Source organism: Mustela lutreola, chromosome 12 (assembly GCF_030435805.1).
Source record: "Mustela lutreola isolate mMusLut2 chromosome 12, mMusLut2.pri, whole genome shotgun sequence".
Taxonomy (NCBI): Eukaryota; Metazoa; Chordata; class Mammalia; order Carnivora; family Mustelidae; genus Mustela; species Mustela lutreola.
In genome coordinates, this window is record NC_081301.1 from 3,750,071 (window position 1) to 3,768,191 (window position 18,121).

General features: G+C 50.9%; 1 protein-coding gene across 3 annotated transcripts in view; it reads left to right on the top strand.

Annotated features, from left to right (window-relative positions):
* DDX31 (DEAD-box helicase 31) overlaps positions 1-18,121 on the top strand; it is a 69,057-nt gene that overhangs the window by 30,894 nt on the left and 20,042 nt on the right. For all 3 annotated transcript variants that reach the window (XM_059141291.1, XM_059141290.1, XM_059141293.1), the window contains 4 exons: positions 2,708-2,758; positions 4,335-4,474; positions 9,601-9,682; positions 16,010-16,121. In XM_059141291.1, coding sequence (XP_058997274.1) covers positions 2,708-2,758; positions 4,335-4,474; positions 9,601-9,682; positions 16,010-16,121 — 385 coding nt within the window. The remainder of the gene's footprint in view (positions 1-2,707; positions 2,759-4,334; positions 4,475-9,600; positions 9,683-16,009; positions 16,122-18,121) is intronic.

The window sequence follows — 18,121 nt, forward strand, 5'->3', positions numbered from 1 at the left end:
CAGTTAGACACAGATTCTGGGACGTCCTTTAGGACACCTGGACTCCTTCAAAAGTGAGTTGTCAAAAAACCACATAACTAAATAATAAGGGCAGGGAAATCATTCTAGATTATGGAAGTGTCGAGGTGAGAGGTGGCGCTAATAAAAGCAGAATGCGTGATCTATGAGCCAGTTCCTGAGTTGGGCAGGAAAAACAACTACAAAAATCAATCTTAGGTGCCTTTGGAGAAATTTGAATATGAGGTGATTGTTAGGAAATAATGTTATTTGGGGCACTTGGGTGGCTCAGTCGGTTAAGCGTCTGCATTCAGCTCAGGTCTTGATCCCAGGGTCCTGGAATTGAGCCCCACATCAGGGTCCCTGCTCAGTGGGGAGCCTGCTTCTCCCTCTCCCTCTGCCTGCTGCTCCCCCTGCTTGTGTGCATGTGCTCTCTATCGCTCTCCCTGTCAAATAAATAAGATCTTTTAAAAAAAAAGTTTAATATTTAATTTCTTAGGTATGATGCTGGTATTGTGCTTGTGAGGAAGAATGTCCTTTTACTTAGGAGGTAACATGCTAAAGTAGTTAGGGATAAAACATCAGTGGTATTTGCAACTTCCTTTCGAAGGGCTCAGAAGAGTATGTGTGTAGAGAAAGAGAAGGTGGATGCGCACAGACTAGGGGTTGCTGGATGTGGATAAAGGATTCGTGGGAGCTCATTCTACTATTCTAACAACTTTGGGGTTTAAATTTTTCTAGATAAAAACTTGGGAGGAAATAATGGGCAAATAGTACAGGAAAACACAAAGAGAACCATGAAAACCACCCCAGTCCTTCTACCCGGAGCCAGCCGCAGGGGGTAGTTCCGGTGAACCTCCTTCGGCCGTGGGCTCCCCGGCCATCTCTCCGTTCCTCTCTCCGTGTATCCGCCGACGCTTCTCATGTCTTGTTTTCTGGTACCCTCCTCTTTGTTTCTTTGGATTTTTTTTCTGGAAGAAACCAGGCTGTCCCTGCTTTAAAATACTCCACGTTCCAGATTTGATTTCTTGTTGGGCCAACGTCCTCCTGCCTCCCCCACACCTCCTGTGGACTAGGAGTTGGGGCTCTGTACCTGGTTAGATCTGCTCTGGTTTTTGGCAAGAATACACCCCAGGCCGCACGCGTCCTTCCCGCGGCACCACAGCCCGTTGCCTCTCCAGTGATGTTCACACATTCACGCCGTTTCTCCGTTAAAACTACCCAAGTCCTTTCAAGGATGTGCGGCTTCCGCCCTTGTCTGCCGCCCCCAGTCCTGTCCCCTGCAAGTAACGTTCTCTGAGCTTTTGGCTTTTCTCCTCCGTTACTGTTTTTCAAAGTGTGAGCAGATACATTTGTATTTCCTTCATTTCTCACACAAAGGCCTGCTCTGCACCCCAGAACGGATGTAGATTCTCCGTGTCCGTACGCTGGCACCCCTTTCCCATCTCAGCCGTGGGACACGCTGCTGCTGCAGGGGCTCCGTGGGACGGTCTTTCAGTCCGCCCGTCTCTGGCCAGACGCTGGGACTTTTCCACACCTGCAGTTACAGATTTTTCCAAAATGAGTAGCATTGTGTATGCAGTACGCTGTATTTTTGCCAGTGTCTTTGGGATGGATTTCTAGGAGTGAGATTGCACCTGGGTCAGAGGGCCAGTGCATCTGTAGTTTCGCTGGGTCCTGCCGGACTTCCCGCGGGAGGGTTTTAGATGATTTTACGTTCCCACCAAGAGCTAATGAGGGGTGCAGCATCTTTTTCGATGAAGGAATAGCACAATACGGCCTTGGAAAAGTGAAGTGGACTTGGATTTGAGGGCTGCCTCTGCTTCTTAGTTGTGTGTCTCTGGACAGATTGCCTCGTCTTTCCGAACCTTGGTTTCCCGTCCATCAGGTGGGAGGGGTCGTCTTGCTGCAGAGTCATTGGGAAGAGCCCTTGAGGTAAACAGTGAAGCTCTCGCGGTGCCAGTGCACGGTCAGTGCTCAGGACGTGCCGACTGCAGATAACCGTGTTAGGACTGTCGTGCTTGGATGTGAATGCCCTGCATCAGCTTGTCCCTAACCACCGGCAGATACCCGTTCTCCAGGCCCTGACACAAAGGTCAGGCAGACGCTCGAGAGCAGAGAGCCTGTGCTCCTTGAGTGGGACGTTACTTGCTCTCTGCTGCTCTTTGAGGCTGAGAAGTCCCCAGTAAGACTTTGCAATTCCCCTCCACAAGGGAATACTTCGGGGTGACCTTCCACACGTCTCAAAGCCATGTTGTTGTCAGGCGTTGCCAATCGGTAAGGGGCCGGGGAAAGAACCCACGAACGCATTGATTGTAGAGTGGTTCTTCAGAGCAAATGTGAAAATAATAATACATGCTAGAAGTTTCCAGAGTTCTTACATGACACAACTGATCGTGACTTCAGTTCTCGGGCTAATAGTTTATGTTCTAGTAGAGTGGGTGGTGATGCCTGACCAACAGATTCTGGAGAACTTACCCTTGAGTTCGAATTTTCGAGCACAGATGGACTTCAGTGGGTCTCTGAAGTTGTATGCCACTGTGTGTGCGCGTGTGCGCGTGCATGTGTGTCTGTGTGTGTAGACGTACACCCGCCTGTGCTCCCTGGGGGTGGTGAGCCCTGGTCGTTTGCATTAGATTATCAGACGGATCCATCGCCCAAAAAAGGTTCAGAAACTCAGTCCTAAGTCATATTCTTTTCTGTTTTGAAGGATGTTGCAGCTCGGGGCTTAGATCTCCCTCAAGTCACGTGGATTGTTCAGGTAATTTTTTAGTTGTTAAGGTGTGAGCTCAAGGCAGGAATACATGATTGCAAATAGATGCGTTGGCTTTAAGTGGAATAATTATTATTAGCCTCTTGGGTGTTGCCCTGGTAACCAGGCAGCAACCAGCCTTATCTGCTCATTGCTCCAGATAGCTTTCCCGAACCCAGCCAGCCCCCACCGCCGCTGCGGGGAACCAGCCAGACTGAGCAGTCCTGGGAGGGAGGGGCAGGCTGCCCTGCTCCCAGAGTAATGCGTGTCACACACAAAGTTCCAGCAATGTGAAAATAACAGGAATTATCAGGGCCCTTGGGAGGTCTCATTGTGTCCAGAAGGAGATGGCTCAGCTGTCCTGAGAGCCGTGTCCGTGTACATTGACCTGCAGGGGGCAATTAAGTCCCTGACAGCGTCTTACACGTACCTCTAGCCTTAGACGCTTTGCCAGAGGGTACAGGTGTTAGCACTAGAGTCTAGTGGTTTCAGTTCTGTTTTTTCTTTTCGTTAGTCTGCAGGATGGTATTTTTATGCCCTTCTGTGTGGGGGCCAGAGGACACGTGCCCCATTTATGTGAGTCATGGTTTATTCACATTTTAGTGGAATTGCATGCCTGTCACTGGCTAGGAAGTCTGATCTGCTTACTGCAGACGGCCGCCTTTCGACTGGAGGCATTGTGTCTGCTTTCCTGATGGCCACAGAGCAAAGTAAAGATAAAAAGGCAGGACAATTTTAATAGTGGGGGCAGGAGGTGGACAGAAAATTGATCATTCAGAGCTTTTCTGTATCAGATGGATTAGATCCATGTGCCTGCCCTTCCCCCATACAGTGCAGTCCTTTTGGGCCTCTGGTCTTTGAGTCATGTAGCAGCAAAGAACAGAAAGGAAGCGTGATTAGATGGTCAATTCCTTTTCATGGTGACGAAGTTAATGCCCTAGAGAATCTGAAATGATGTGTTCTGCCGAGTTGGAGTCTGCCTTGTCCGTCAAGTCAGGAATGCTGTCCTTAGGAGCAGGAGCAAGTCCCTGTGTCGGGGGAAACCGGCCTCTCAGCTGCCCCCCAGCTCCGTGCCTTTGGGATCGGGTGGAAGTGCAGTGAGGTGGCGCGGAGTGAACTCCGATCCGAGCAGCCGGCCCCTTCCTCCTGACCCCGTCCAGTCCTCTGTGGCCTCTGCCCACTGCTGTGTCTGCCACGGGAGCAGGCCAAGGTCACGCGGCCGTCCTGCAGAAGGGTGCCCCACTGCCTCGGACTTCACCTTGCACGGTCACCGTGGTGAAAAGATGCAGATAGGCAAGTGAAGAGACCTGTGGAGAAGTAAAATTACAAAGGAGATACTGGGACAGGAAGGCGGCTTGCTCATCGGAAACTTGGCCGCTGTTCACGTTGGCATGTCAGAGCCTCGTTATTTCCAGTGAAGTCGGGGGTTTCAGGGTTGAGTGACTTCTCCTTGGGATTGCGTGAGGGTAACCATAGCACCGGGGTTTAATTCTTGGGATACCTGGAGGCAGGTGAGGGGTATTGCACTTCCAATTAATGGCAATCCCTTGATCTGTGAATGCTTCATTTTTGTTACCCATTTTAGTACAACGCGCCGTCGTCACCTGCTGAATACATCCACCGGATCGGGAGAACCGCCCGGATTGGCTGCCATGGGAGCAGCCTGCTCATTTTGGCTCCTTCGGAGGCAGAATATGTCAACTCGTTGGCTTCTCACAAAATCAAGTGAGTCAGAAACCTGAACGGGGTTTCGGCTGATCTCACCTAATTAACTTTCTGTCGCCTTTACAGTGGATGGGCCTTGTAAGCTGACGGAGAGCCATTAACCCTTGTGATCCCCAAATGAGTCCCAGAATAGCCAGTGGCAAACACCAAAACCCTTCATCCCGTCAGCAAATGACAATTCTCATCGTGTTGCCAGACTAAGTCACAGAGCGATCTGTTGTGCCTGGTTTTTCTGTAAGAGAGAGGTCTGTGTTTCATTCCCCTTTCTGTCGGGAACGTGTGCACGGCCCTCACAGCCAGTCGCTTGAAGACCTTCCTTAGTCACAGTTTTTATTTTTATGCTCAACATTTTGTACATTTAAAGGGGATTTGTCTTTGAAAAAAGTAGTATTTTTGACTCATCACACAGCACCCCCTCCCTCAGGAAAATAAACGCAGGGAGGAAACATTTTCGGGGTAGCCCAGACGCGCGCACCCCTTCACAGCCCGGGCTGTGTGGCCACCGTCTCGTGCGCAGCCGCCACACTGAGCGAGGCCCCGCTCCTGCCCTGGCCCGCCAGCCCAACGACCGCGGGAAGGGCAGTTGGGGCCTCCAGCAGACCCTGACCTCGCCCAGGAAGGACAAGCGAAGCAGAGGTGGAGAAGAGTGTCTCAGCCTGGCCGGGAGCGAATAAGTCACCTGCGTCACAGAAATGAGTGTTTTGTCGTGTTTTCTGTACAACCTCCGGCAGCTGAAGTAACAAGCCTGGAGAGTAGGCTGCCGAAGGGGTACGGTTTTCACACTGTCTACTTGCAATCATTTCTTCTGCTCAGACATAGCACAGAGATGTGGAAAGTGTTTCTGGAGGCACAGAAGAGTCCTGTGTGTGCGCCCAGGAGGGTGGGACACGATTCCTGCCGTGCCCGGACGCCGGCCCGTATGCTGCTGGGAACCGCCATGAGGCTGGCACCCGAGCACCTCGCGTGCCAGCGCTTCACCTTGCCCAGCCCGGTATTTCAGGAGAAGCATCGAGTCAACGATGAGGTCTTCTCTCTCTCAGTATAGGGCCAGCAGGATCCCAGCATTCTGCACCTGGACCGAGATTTCCAGACAGGTGGCATGGGACCTGGTCTGGGGACCAAGCGCAGGCCATCCGCACGGAGAGCTGCCTGTGACCGTCCCCGCCAACCTGCCGTAGTCCCCACCGGCAGAGCTGTCCCTTTCCCGGTCTCGCAGCACTTGCAGAGAAAGTCGTCCTCCCTCCTCGCACCCAGGGCCGACTCTGCAGCACTCAGCTGTCTCGGGGTTGCTCGTGGGAACATCTGTGAGCTGGGCCTTCCTCAGAAAATGTGCCTGCACACACCCTCCAGTGGTAGGGAGGCAGGACCCCACTTCTGATGAGCCTGGTGGCGATTTTGAGTGGGTCCAACTAATCCCGGCTTGGGTTTTCCTGTCCTTTAATATCTTAAAACAATTTCACTTTGAAAGAGTGGTTTCTCTTGGTTTCGGGAAGCCTGCAGATTCGATCTCCCTTGTAAGAGGAATGCTGACCGTCAGTTGTTCCCTCCCCTTTCACCAAGAGCTTCCTCCAGCTGGTTTCCCAGGCCTGTGGGCGGGGGGCCGGCCGTCCTTTCTGTGGGTGCTTTCAGGCCCGAGGACAGCCCTCCGCTGGGCAGCCGGATGCCGGAGACACCGAGGTGTGGAATGAAAAGCCACGGCCGGAGCCCCTTCTCCCGTTTTCCCTACCGTGTCCTCACAGGCTGGGAACCTGTCACGGCACTGCGACTCTTTTCCTCGAGCATGGGAACTTGTCGACCTCCAGAAAGTGTTTTCGGAGCCGGTGTCAGCATCCACAGGCGAATTTCTCGTCACTGCGCCTCGGCGGCCTTTTACCCTCAGCTGTCTTCCCCCACCTTCTGTTCCAGGCCTACAGATTCGTGTTCTCCATTCCTTCCTGTCCTCAGCTCCTGGGTGTTCTCCTGGGCTCAGTCACCGGGACCTGATAAGCTCAGAAAAGTGGGTGCCCGCGTCATGAAGTCAGGCGATAACTGCCCAGGCCCACAGCCTGCGCCTGGGTGCCTCTGCCTCTCTGCTCTCAAGCTGTCTTTAATACACATTCAGGCTGACGGCTCTGAAAGGCTCAAACGTAAACCTAAATTCGAAAGGGGAAAAGAATAGCACCAGCCTGAGTATTAGTGAGCCACGTGTATTTTAAAGCTACAAGAAGTACACTCGTTCTCTGTGACCGTCCCTGGGAAAAACTGTGCCAGCGGTATTTGTGGGGGATCCAGCACAGCCGTTTGCCCATTCCGGAGAAGTGCCACGACCCAGGGGTTCTGAGTGGGCTTGCAGGGGAAGCTCATAAAGATCAAGACAGAAGTACCCAGAGGAAGAGAGTCAGGTCTCTTGTGGAGAGACCATCCATTCCCGCGGCAAAGAGGCCTTTTCGTTTCTGTCCTGAAAATGCCCCCACTGAACTTTGTGCTCCTCATCCACTGACTGCTCTGTGGGCCTGATGTAATCAACAACCCCCACCACCCCGAAATACTAGTCGGAGTTACTCTGTAGCCTTGGCTCATGCTTCTTGATTTCTGAGGAAGGGCTAGATGTTGGGTATCTCGACTTAACACAAAAAAGTTAAACGTAAGAAGACCTGGTTACAAAGTGTGCCATGGAAGGAAGCAGACTTGAGCATTTTTGGAATACAAAAGGTACACTGCTAAATATTAAAAAGGAAAACAAGAAAATAAAAATGGAGAAGAAAGGTGTGTGTGTGTGTGTGTGTGTGTGTGTGTGTGTGTGTGTTGCCTGAGAACCAGGGAGCCAGGCGGCAGGATGCTGGGAGGCTGATGAATTGGAGCGGAGATTCAGGAAGGCAGGCTGAGGCTCACGGCAGCAAGGGCCATCACAGCAAATTGCCGCCTGCCTTCGTAAACCGCGCACTGTGGAACTCGCCCTGACAGTGTCATTTAGCAGCTGGGGCAAGAGACAGGCGCCCTGGGCCGTTGCCACCTCTGTCTAGATGCCCAGGACTTTGTTTCTGCATCCTTCTGACTTCCTGGTGTTTGCCAACTTCTTCCCTGTCTTCCACTTCTCCTTTAAACGTGTTTCTAATGAAAGTCGTCATTGGTTTATTAAAATGTAAATGCTTCATCAAAACGTGTATTTCTTAGATCAGGCATGAGGCAGTTCCCTGAATTTATTTTTCTGTCTCTTCTCCTAGTAAGGCAGGGTGGATCCGATCTGTTGATAGAACCATAAACAAGCAGAGTAGATTGGCTTTGTTCCTCAGAAGCAGCGATTTCTTAGAATAGGAGGGAGGCCCTTTTAAACTGTAAATCACTGCAGTCCGTTGTCCGCTGCCGCGCACTCACGGTGCCTGGGCGCCCCGCGCTGTCACGTGGACACACACAGCGGGGCCGGGCCTGGCCGCAGTGTCAGCGCCTCCCTCCTTCCAGAACGCGCGGCCGCGGTGGCGTGTGCAGTTCTTTGTATCCCGGACTCTGAACGGCCTCACTCTGTTTCCTTCTCCCTGCTTCCAGAGCTCGCCCCCAGGTCTTTAGTTCCTTTGCCTTTGCCTTTTCTTCCCCTCAAGAAAAGAAGTGGCCGATAGGGGCGGGTCCGCTACGTAAGCACAAGGAGAGGCCTGGCGGTGTTTTCACCTTCAGATTTCCGGGCATCAACAAGAAGCAAGCTCGGCAGCCACAGCTTTGCTCTCTCACATGAAAAATAGATTTTCCATGAAATCATGAGCCCTTTCCCCCAAACTGCTACCCTCACGGTACCTGCTCTGCCTTCTCCGGTTGACTCCTGCTGTAAAAAGATTTCATGTTTCCATAGACCCGCGAGCTGGCAGCGGAGAGAATGTGGCGGGGCGGGGGCTGGGGGGCTCAGGGAAGCGGTGACACATTTCAGGTAATCGCTGTCAGAGACGTGACATTTTCATTCATAGCTTTGTCAGAGTAACCTTTGGGGGAAGGGGGGGTGTCTTCTCCCACGTGAGAGGTTGCCATTCATGTATTAATTTGCTGTTACATTTTTAAAAAAGAAAAGAAACCACATACAAGGAAATCATTTATCTTTTTATGATCTGTTTTTCTCCCCGGAACTCCTCCTTCCCTTTTTTTTTTCTTTCCCCTCCCTGAGAAGTATGTTTTCAGCAGCTCCTGCTTCTTCCTCAGTCCCTAATAGCTGAATCTGCGCGCATCGCCCGAGCCTCAGTGCCGTGGCGTCACAGGATGTGGGGGACGCGGAGGCTTCTCCACCCCGTCACGGGGCAGGGTGGGCCTCCTCGCCTGGCTCAGGGTGGCTTCTGCTCACAGCAGAAGCCCAAACTGTGATCTCAGCTGTTTGTCCACAGCTCTGGGTCCGTCAGAGGTCATTTGTCCCCCACCCCTAATAATTAAGAGGTGAGAAGGTAGACGCCCTTCTGGGTGGAGAAGAGAGCTCTGGTACTGTGGGGTCACTGCTCAGCCTTCCCTGAGGAGCTGACCCCAGTGGTTAAGAACCTTTGGCCACCTGGACCCATCCCTGGCTTTTTTTTAAAGTCTAAAACTAAAGAGACTATCAGAATTGTTTTTGTTTTTGTTTTTTTAATTTCTTCTTCTGCCCAAGTCAAGGTAGTCTAGAAATAAGCAGGCCTCCATGTTGAGATGTATTAAGAAACAATGACGTGGGGCACCTGGGTGGCTCAGTGGCTTAAACCTCTGCCTTCGGCTCGGGTCATGATCTCAGGGTCCTGGGATCGAGCCCCACATCGGGCTCTCTGCTCCGCAGGGAGCCTACTTCCCCCTCCCTCTCTGCCTGCCTCACTGCCTACTTGTAATCTCTTTCTGTCAAATAAATAAATAAAATCTTTAAAAAAAAAAAAATGGCGTGATCCCTACAGAGGAGACTCTAAATGTAAGCTGTTTGTAAGTCATCAGAGAAGATGGAGAGTGTTGGAAGTATGACCCCATCTGTCCCTGACGTGTCACAGAGGTCCCTTCATTCCAGACTCCTTCTGAAGGCTTAGGAAACTATTTTCTGTAAACGTGTAGCTTCTGCTTTATATCCAATTAGCTGGAGAACAGGCCAGTTTTATGCATCAAGATTCCAGATGTTGGAAGAACAGAAAGTTTACCTCGATGTGCTCTTCCGTTCACAGCGTGTCTGAGATGAAGATGGAAGAGATTTTGTCTGTTCTGACAAGGGACGACTGTTTCAAAGGGAGCCGGTGGGGAAGCCAGGTGAGTTTTTTACTTACTGTACTTGTGAACAAACGTCACTCGTTTCTTGATTTGGGGTGATGGAGACTGTGTGCGTGGGACAGTTCATTCCTCTGTCAAGCAGGCATCGAAGGGACCATGAACATTAAGGGAGACCAAACCTTGACTGTGGTTCTTTCTCTTTGCCTCCGGATGCATTTGCTGGTCTCATCCGGTTAATGGGCTGCCGTCCATTCCGGAAGTCCGCCGGGCCGCAGCAGGCTTCCCAGTAAGGAGGGCTCCTTCTGGCCTAGAGTGAGTTTGGGGCAGGGTTACATGCTCGGCCCTGGTGGTCCCTGTCCAGATTATCAGTGAGGACAACTGATGGGACCCATTGGCCCAAGACAACATGGAAGAACGAGATCTCTCTGTGTCTCCTTTCAGACACCCCGCTTCATCCATTTTAGTGTGGGTGCCGCACTCCGAAGAGGAGTAACGTTGAGATTCAGGGAGAAAAATCCGTGTTATCCAGGCAGTTCCACGGAGAGACCCGGGGCATCCTTTCCTGCTGCTTCTCTGCGGCTGGGCCCCTGCTCGGATGCTGCTCCCCACCCCACCCCACGACGACGATGGCTAACGTGACCCGTGCCCAGGAGACACACGCGTCACAGACACGTGTGTGTAATGTTGCCGGATACAGTTTTGTCTATGAGATATTAATTATTTAAATATTTTACATTTGTTTTCTTAAGCCTAAGGATAGACTGGAAAATTAGAGGCAAATAGATGAGGGGTAAGAGTTTCTTTTGTGTGTCAAGAGGTGTCTTTATTTGGATCGATCTTCTCCCTGAGGCTGGGACCTGGTTTGACAGGCCCTGACTTTAGTCCTCTTGTTCCAGAGAGAACCTGAGGAAGCATATCCTAGAAAAGGCAGAGGGACGTAGTCCCAGCACGTGTCCCGGGCCCTGCTGCACTCTTCACACACTCGGTCCCATTGACTCCTGCCAGCGGCCCCGGCAGGCGGGTGCTCTTGTCCCACGTCCTCGGTGAGTGGACAGGGCCTAGAGCGCGGGGTGAGGGGACGTCCACAGGGGCAGCCTGACTTCGGAGCACGTGGTCGGCCCGCTGTGGCAGCGTGCTTCCCTTACTGTTCCCGAGACCGAGGCAGCACAGCTAGACGGTTGTTCATTCGGGTCACGTTAGCCATCGTCGTCACTGCGGTGAGACTTGGTCAGTGAGCGCCACCGCAGCAGAGAACCCTGCAAGCGAGAGAAGCAGTTAAGCAAGACTCCAGCAATCAACAGTTGCTTTAAGCGGTATTTCATCAGGAAACGTTCCGCAGTAATCGTTTGTTGTCAGGGGAGGGGACCAGTCAAAAAACAGACTCTCATTGGTCCTGGCACACTTCTTCTGCATGCTTCTAGGTCGGGTTTTCTCATGTTCCCCTGGACACTTCATTACAGGCGCGGGGCAGTGTGGGGGAGGCAGGAACCCTTCCTGCAGGCAGCGTAGTGGAGAGGTGAAGGGCACGGCCTCGGGGTCGGATTCCTAATCCCTGTTCCCAGCTCCGTGGCTCTGGGCAAGGACTAGAGCCTCCTAAGCATTAGTGTCTTCGTACGTCATGTTCTTGTTCTCGCGAGGAGATCGGAGGATTGAGTGAGAAAGAACCTAAAAACCCCAACACAGGTCTGAAGGGTGTCCGTCGTCGTCGTCAGTCAGTGGCAGATGCGGGATTCCGAGTTCAGACTCGGTGACACGAAGCCCAGGGCTTTCTGCTGTGTCCCCTGCAACATTAGCATCTGTCTTCTCCCCAGAAATAAGAGCAACCGTGAAGCCACAGAAGGAGACGGTGAAGTCTCAGTCCCGTCTCATCTTTACTTACACTTCCTGGGACCGGCTCTGGTGTCGGTGTCTGTCCCCGAACTGGGCACGCACCAGTTCTGTCCGGGTTGTTGGTCGTCAGGTGCTTCTGTGGATGGGACGCACGTTCCCCCCTGAGGGGCCAGGGCAGCCTCAGTGCCCTCTTCTCTTCCAGGAGCGAGCCACGGCCGTTCCTCCACCTGCGCCCTCCCATGGCCTCGTGCTCTGACGCCTCCCCACCCCCCACCCCCAACCCTGTAAGTCCCTTCCTGGGCGTGAGGCCAGACTTGAAGTCTAGCTGGGGCCCCAAGGCAGGCAGACTTGGGTTTCAGTCCCTGCCTCACAGCTGGTGGTTCTGCAGCCTCGGACAGGTTGTCATCTCTACAGCCCCAGTGTTCCCATCTGTAAGCTGAGAACACGGGTGCCCATCTTGAAGGTTCCTATGAGGTTGACCTAAAATTCGGCAAAAAACACTCCATGCACTTCTGGGCCCTGTCAGTTTGTCCCAGCCCCAAGCTCCTGCCTTGATGGAGGGGGACAAATAGCATATTTTTATATTTTTAAGGTGTGGTGGACTTCGTTTTTAAAAACAAAAAAACGCTTTGAGCACCTGGGTGGCTCAGTCAGGGAAGCATCTGTCTTCAGCTCAGGTCATGATCTCAAGGTCCCAGAATTGAGTCCCACATCAGGCTCCCTGCTCAGTAGGGAACCTGCTTCTCCCTCTGCCTGCCCCCCCACCCCGCCCCTGCTACTTCTTTGTGCTTGCTTGTTCTCTCTCTTTCTCTCAAATAAATAAATAAAATCTTTTGAAAAAAGGGAAAAAAAGGCCCAGCAAGGTTGGGCTTTCACTGATACCAAAATAACTGGTTAGCTTAGAATACTAATCATACTAGGTCCCATGTGTCCCGCTGATGCAAACCTGGCTTGTTTAACCACAGTTAACTTGAATTCAGAGGCCAAAGAGAAACTAAATGAAATTGACTGCATTCCTAATTATCACACAGATCTACAGCCTGGAAGAGGGGTTTACGTGTGTGATCCGTGTGAATAATAAGACGAATAAAGTGGGTGCTAGGTACAACTTGTAGTACCGTTTCTCGTAAGAAATACAGTATGTTTTAATTGCTGTTCGCGATCTGGGCAGTTGTGTCTAACACATGAACTGGCATCAGACAGATAAATGTGAGCTCAGTAAACAGGCCTTTTACACACATAGCCAGACACCTCATTATAAGGCCCTCTTCTCCTTGCTCGGTTGAAGTCCATTGTAAATGTCCCTTTGGCACATACATTTTTGGGCTTCTGTGAACAGAAAGAGAGTGAGTGAAGCATCTGTAAAATGTATATTTCATATTTAGGTGTATGAAATATATATGGCTACGTCTGGGTGTGCGAATCCTCACCCACCTACAAAGAGAATAAATTTGATCTTTCAACTTTACTGGGAAGCACCCGGAAGGTTCTAGGGAAGCGTGAGGGTGAAACTCCACTTGGCAATCAGGTGATTAAAACAAAACCCTTCCGTTTAGTTTTTAAAATACCTTAGAAGTTAGCAATATCAAGATGTGCTTACCAAAAAAAGGAGAAAAATAAAAAAAGCCACGCTCCCCCCACCACGGCTACCACCTACAACTTTTTACAACAGAAAAAACCCAAAAAACAAAAAATGCAGCCCGAGTATCTTCAGCTCCTCTGTTGCCTCTTGATAGGTGTGAAATTTTCATCTTCAAAGTATGCACACAATCCAAACATGTTTTTTCTACGAGTTTTTTTTGGTTCTATGAAACACGCCTGTAAACGGATCTTAACAAAAAGCCTGGGCCGTGGTAAGATATTAAAATGAGATCAGCAGCCCCTTTCGTCAGTCCCTTTGATCATCTCTTCTCTCCGGGATCAGTAGGGCTTTATGGACGAAGGAATCCTGAGCGTGGACCGTTGCAACCCTGTTTTCCTAAGCTAGCCCTGGTCCACTGGTTGCCAGTTAGCGCCATTAACCAGCACTGGGTCTGTGCGTCTTTGAGGGGTGGGCGCGCCGGTCCTGCAGGGCACTCGTGCGCCCTCCGGGCTTTGACCCACTCTCATTACGGCAGCATTTCCCCTGTCTGGGCCCGAGCTGGTGCTGCGTGCTTGCCTCTGCCCCTGTCTTCAGTTTAAATTTAGACTGTCCTCCTCGGAAGACAACTGAGAAACACCTCATTCTCAAGAGGGGTAATTTTAAAATAAAGTATTTCTGGAAGAGGGGGTAGAGAGAGAAAGACATGCTTTTTCCTGAGTATATTGTGTTTTCTGCATTAACTTTTCCTCATATTTCCCTGAAACTGACCTCCTGATTTCAAATGCATGAACCTAGTATTACCGCCTTTTTTCTACCTATTTCACTTGTACACACACATTATATATGTGTGTGTGTGTGTGTAATTTTTTTTTTTTTTTTGGGTTGGAAAGAAAAGATGCCTCATTTTGAAACCTAAAGGGGGAATAAGAAAAGCCCTTTGTAATATATTGCCATATTATCACTAAATCCCCTGACAGTTGTGACACAGAAGCAAGTCACCTGTCACTTAAGCTTGAGGTCTCTTTAATTTTCTCCTGGAATTCGCACCAGGCTGTCTTTAATTTGAGGCCTTTATTGGAATTCTGAAACCTCTCTGCCTCCCTGGCTCTCAGATCTATTCTGAGAGCTGTTACAGAATGTATACAATAACCAACAGAGGGATTCGAGCGGGCTGGAGCTCTGTTTATCTAACACTCTAGAGGGATTTTTGTGCTCATTCGGTCCTGGCTGCCCGGCTTTCAATATCGCTTTGACAACCATTCTGCCCTTCTCATTAATTTTAAACAGTTAAAACACAGGAAAAAGAGGAAAAAGTTTTCATTATTAAAGTGCTTTACTTTTTAATAACAGAGGATTCTGTCCGCCAGGGGAAAGGGCATCCTCGCTAATTTCACATTCATATTAAAAAAAAACACACACAAGGAAGGTGACAGTTGCATTGCTGAGGTGGCTTCACGAAAGGAGGGCAGCAAAAAAGAAAAAAAAAAGTTTGCGTTTCACATCAGTTAAGAGGGTAAAAAAAAATCCTTGTTAATGACAATAGCAAATGTCCACTTTCATAACACTGCCCCTGAGTGACTTTCCTCTTGACATTTGAGTGGATAAAACCCTTAGGGGACCATGTACTATGAAATCAGCTAGACTGTCATCAACCAAACAGGTAGCAGGAGTGACTTGACGAAGCTAAAAACATTTTCAGGTTGTTAAAGTCTCTATTAATACAGAGAGGGACGTGGACCCAAAGAATGAGGCTTTTTCTTCTCTCCCCTTTGTTCTTCCTCTGGCAGCTTTAAAAGGGAAAGACTCTGGAGCCTAGGTCAGGCTCCAGACACAGGTGTGGACACCCTGTCTTCCGCGGGGTTAAAGGAAGCAGGGACGGGGCTCACACTGTCTCCTGGTGACCCACGTGGGCGGTGCGTGTTGGCTACTGTGGAGGCTGGGTAGCATCTCCGAGGGCATCGATGTCTTGGGGGAGATGTATTGGCCAAGTTGAGTTTGGAGAATCTGGGTTCTCTGGATCTCAGATTCACGTTCAGTAGAAAGCACCCGTGTTTTCAGACGTAGGAAACGGGTCCCTAGCTGGCTCAGTTGGAAGAGCATGTGACCCTTGGTATCAGGGTTGCGAGTTCAAGCCCCACATTGGGCTTCAAGCTTACTTTAGGGAGAAAAAAAAAAGGATATAGGAAACAACACTCAGCTTTAGGGGGATATAAAGAAAGGAAATCTTTTCTCTGGGATTTTTGAAGAATGAAAAGGATATGAGTTTTTATTAACGTTTTCCGTCTGTAGAACCTGAGTGCGTACAGATGTCACGTTTGCTATGGAGATAGTGTGGTCTTCTCTGAATGTGGTGTGAAGGAGCACCCCCCACTCCGTGACAGGGCCCTGGCGTCCAGCACAGTGGTCCCGGGCTGAAAGAGTGGATCTGAAACACTGCAAGTCTGTGCCTCCCCAGGAATGAGGGAGCACGCTCTGAAATTCAAGGACAGGCTCAGTGTCACGCAGGCCCCTGTGGGACCCTCTTAAAGAGAAGGTCCCATTGTTCCCCTGAGGAGCTTGAGGGAAGGGGAAGATTTAAGGCCTTGGTAGGACACACAAGTCATGTGAAACCTGCCTGTGTTCAGTGATGTTTTAAATGCCCAGATTGGACTTGGAAAATTCCAGAGTGTCTCCAGTGGGCATTCATTTTGAGCAAGAGGCCAGGAGGACGAGTAAGTAAGTAAACAAGTAAATAAAGAGACCCGATCTTCTCCCTCACAAAGCCATCTTCATCTCTGCTTGACTTTAACATCCGTAGAGCTCCCGTTTTTCCTCTCGTAATATTGAAAGGATTACCCTTGTTGGCTCCTCAGTGGTTACCGGGTGATTTTACTGTTATTAAATCTATTATAAAGTGCTTCATTATTCCTGACTCTGACTCTGTCTCTTGTTTAATCCTTCCGCCACCCTCCCAGAAATCCCGTGCTGCCGGCCCCCAGGAAATCCGAGAACGAGCCACAGTCCTGCAGACGGTATTTGAAGATTACGTGCACTCCAGTGAGAGCAGGGTCTCCTGGGCAAAGAAAGGTCGGTGGATTTCGTAGGTGTTCGTGGACGGACAGCCCCCAGGACGCCGTCCCACCTCCACCCGCAGACCCCCGACAGGCTGAGTAAGAGGCCAACTGGGGGTCTCTGCTCTCCAGCAAAAGCCTTCGGCCTCCCTTGTTCCACAGGGTCTAGAAGCAGGCACAGAAGGCTTTAAAGCGATATTAAATGCTAATTTCATCCTTCCCCGTGTTTCACACAAATGAGGCTTTATCTTGGCTTACATAGGACGAGAACTTTGACCCAGTGACTTGGATCTCAGGGATCCATTTTTGTGTTTCTTTGAAAAGCGCATAGATGAGACATGACATGTCAGCAAAGACCGTTGTAGGCATGGAAATTGGAGTTGAAGGTAAGGACCAGAAGGATCCGACCTGAGCAGGCTTGGTTCGGTCATACAAAGGAGGAGGAGAGAGAACGGACCGAGGGAAGGCCTAGACCTCGAACCCGATCCCTGGGGAATTTCCCGGAGAGCGAGGTGTGCATTTACTCTTCAGGCCCTCTTATGGATGACGTGGCTCCTGGGATCACCAGGCATTAGTGGGAACTCAGCAGTTCACGCAGGAAGGGGCTTAGAACAGCAGGATGTTTCTTACGGCGGTATGCCGCGTGTCATGGCTGGTGAGTGTGTCGCATGTGCCGGTGACATGCGGTCCGTGCTGGGCCCTTGCTTCTTTCTGCTGGTTACCTGCTGCTTTGAGAAGAATGTCAGGCTGGCTTACCAGTGTGTGAACGCCACAGCATCAGCTTTTCCTTTTAGAAATTGAAAATTTTAAAAAAAAAAATTGTTCATTTAACAAATAGTTATTGAATTAGTCACCGTTCTGGGTGCTTGGGATACATCAGGAGTCAAAACAGAAACCCTAACCTCTCTAACACTCTAGTTGGGGGGCAGACAGTGAGCATAGTGTAAATAAATAATAAATCTTTTAAAAGGTATCAAGAACTGTAGGAAACAAGCAGGCGAGGGAGGTGGAGGAGTGAGTGGTCAGGGTGAGCCCTGCTCTGAAGGCAGCTCGAGCAGATTGAGGGTCACGTACTGCTAACAGAAGGGCTGCCGACAGAAGGGCGTGCTAGGCCCAGAGGAGTTCGGGGGCGGGGAGGGAGGCCCGTGTGGCCAGAGGAGGAGAGGGCCCATGCAACAGAGGAGACTTGGAAGCTATCGAGGACTTTGGGGGACCCCAAGGGCCATGGGAGCCATTGCAGGACTTGGAGCAGAGATGTGGCATGGCCCACAGAGGCTGGCAAAGATGGTCGGTGTGAGAACAGACTGGGGGGCCACGGCGAGGGCTCGGGGACTGGTTCCAGATAGTTGTGGTCATCAGGAAATCGAGCACAAGAATGGGTTAGTCGGCACGTGTTCTGAGTGCCTACTGTATACCCTGGCATACCTACAGGTAGCCCTCAGTGGCTGCCATCACCCTGGAACAGACCAGGGCTGTGTAGGACGGAAGATGAAGTCCTAGGGATGGCCCCGTGACCAGAAATAGAGCAAGCGCACAGCCTCCCGGCCCGTGCTCTGCTAGTCGCCTGTGCTCGCGTTTTCCTCCAGTGAAGTCTCAGTTCCTGAGGGTTTTCCTCCGGACCCACGTCAGAGAAGCACCAGCACGCGTCTCTCAAGAGGAGTAGATGATCTGTCACGGCGGGGCGACAGATGCTGGGCGTCTGTTCACAGGCGCAGGGAGCTTGCTGGGGGTGCGCCACGAGGGGTTGCGCAGGATTTCTTGGTTCATGACCAAGTGGCGATGAAAAGGAAGAACTCAAGGCCACGCCGTCGTTTTTGTCGTTGGTTTTGAGGTCAGAGGTGTTTTGGATCTCCTGGCGACACTAGGACTGTCTCAGGGTGTCTGGCCGTCAGAGTAAAGCTGTAGCGAGGCGTCCTGAGTGTGGTTTACTGTTTTCGTTTGACGTCACCACCGCGGGAGTCGGTCACGCCAAGAAACAAGCAGAGTGACTGGTCTGACGGATACTGGAGCGGGCTG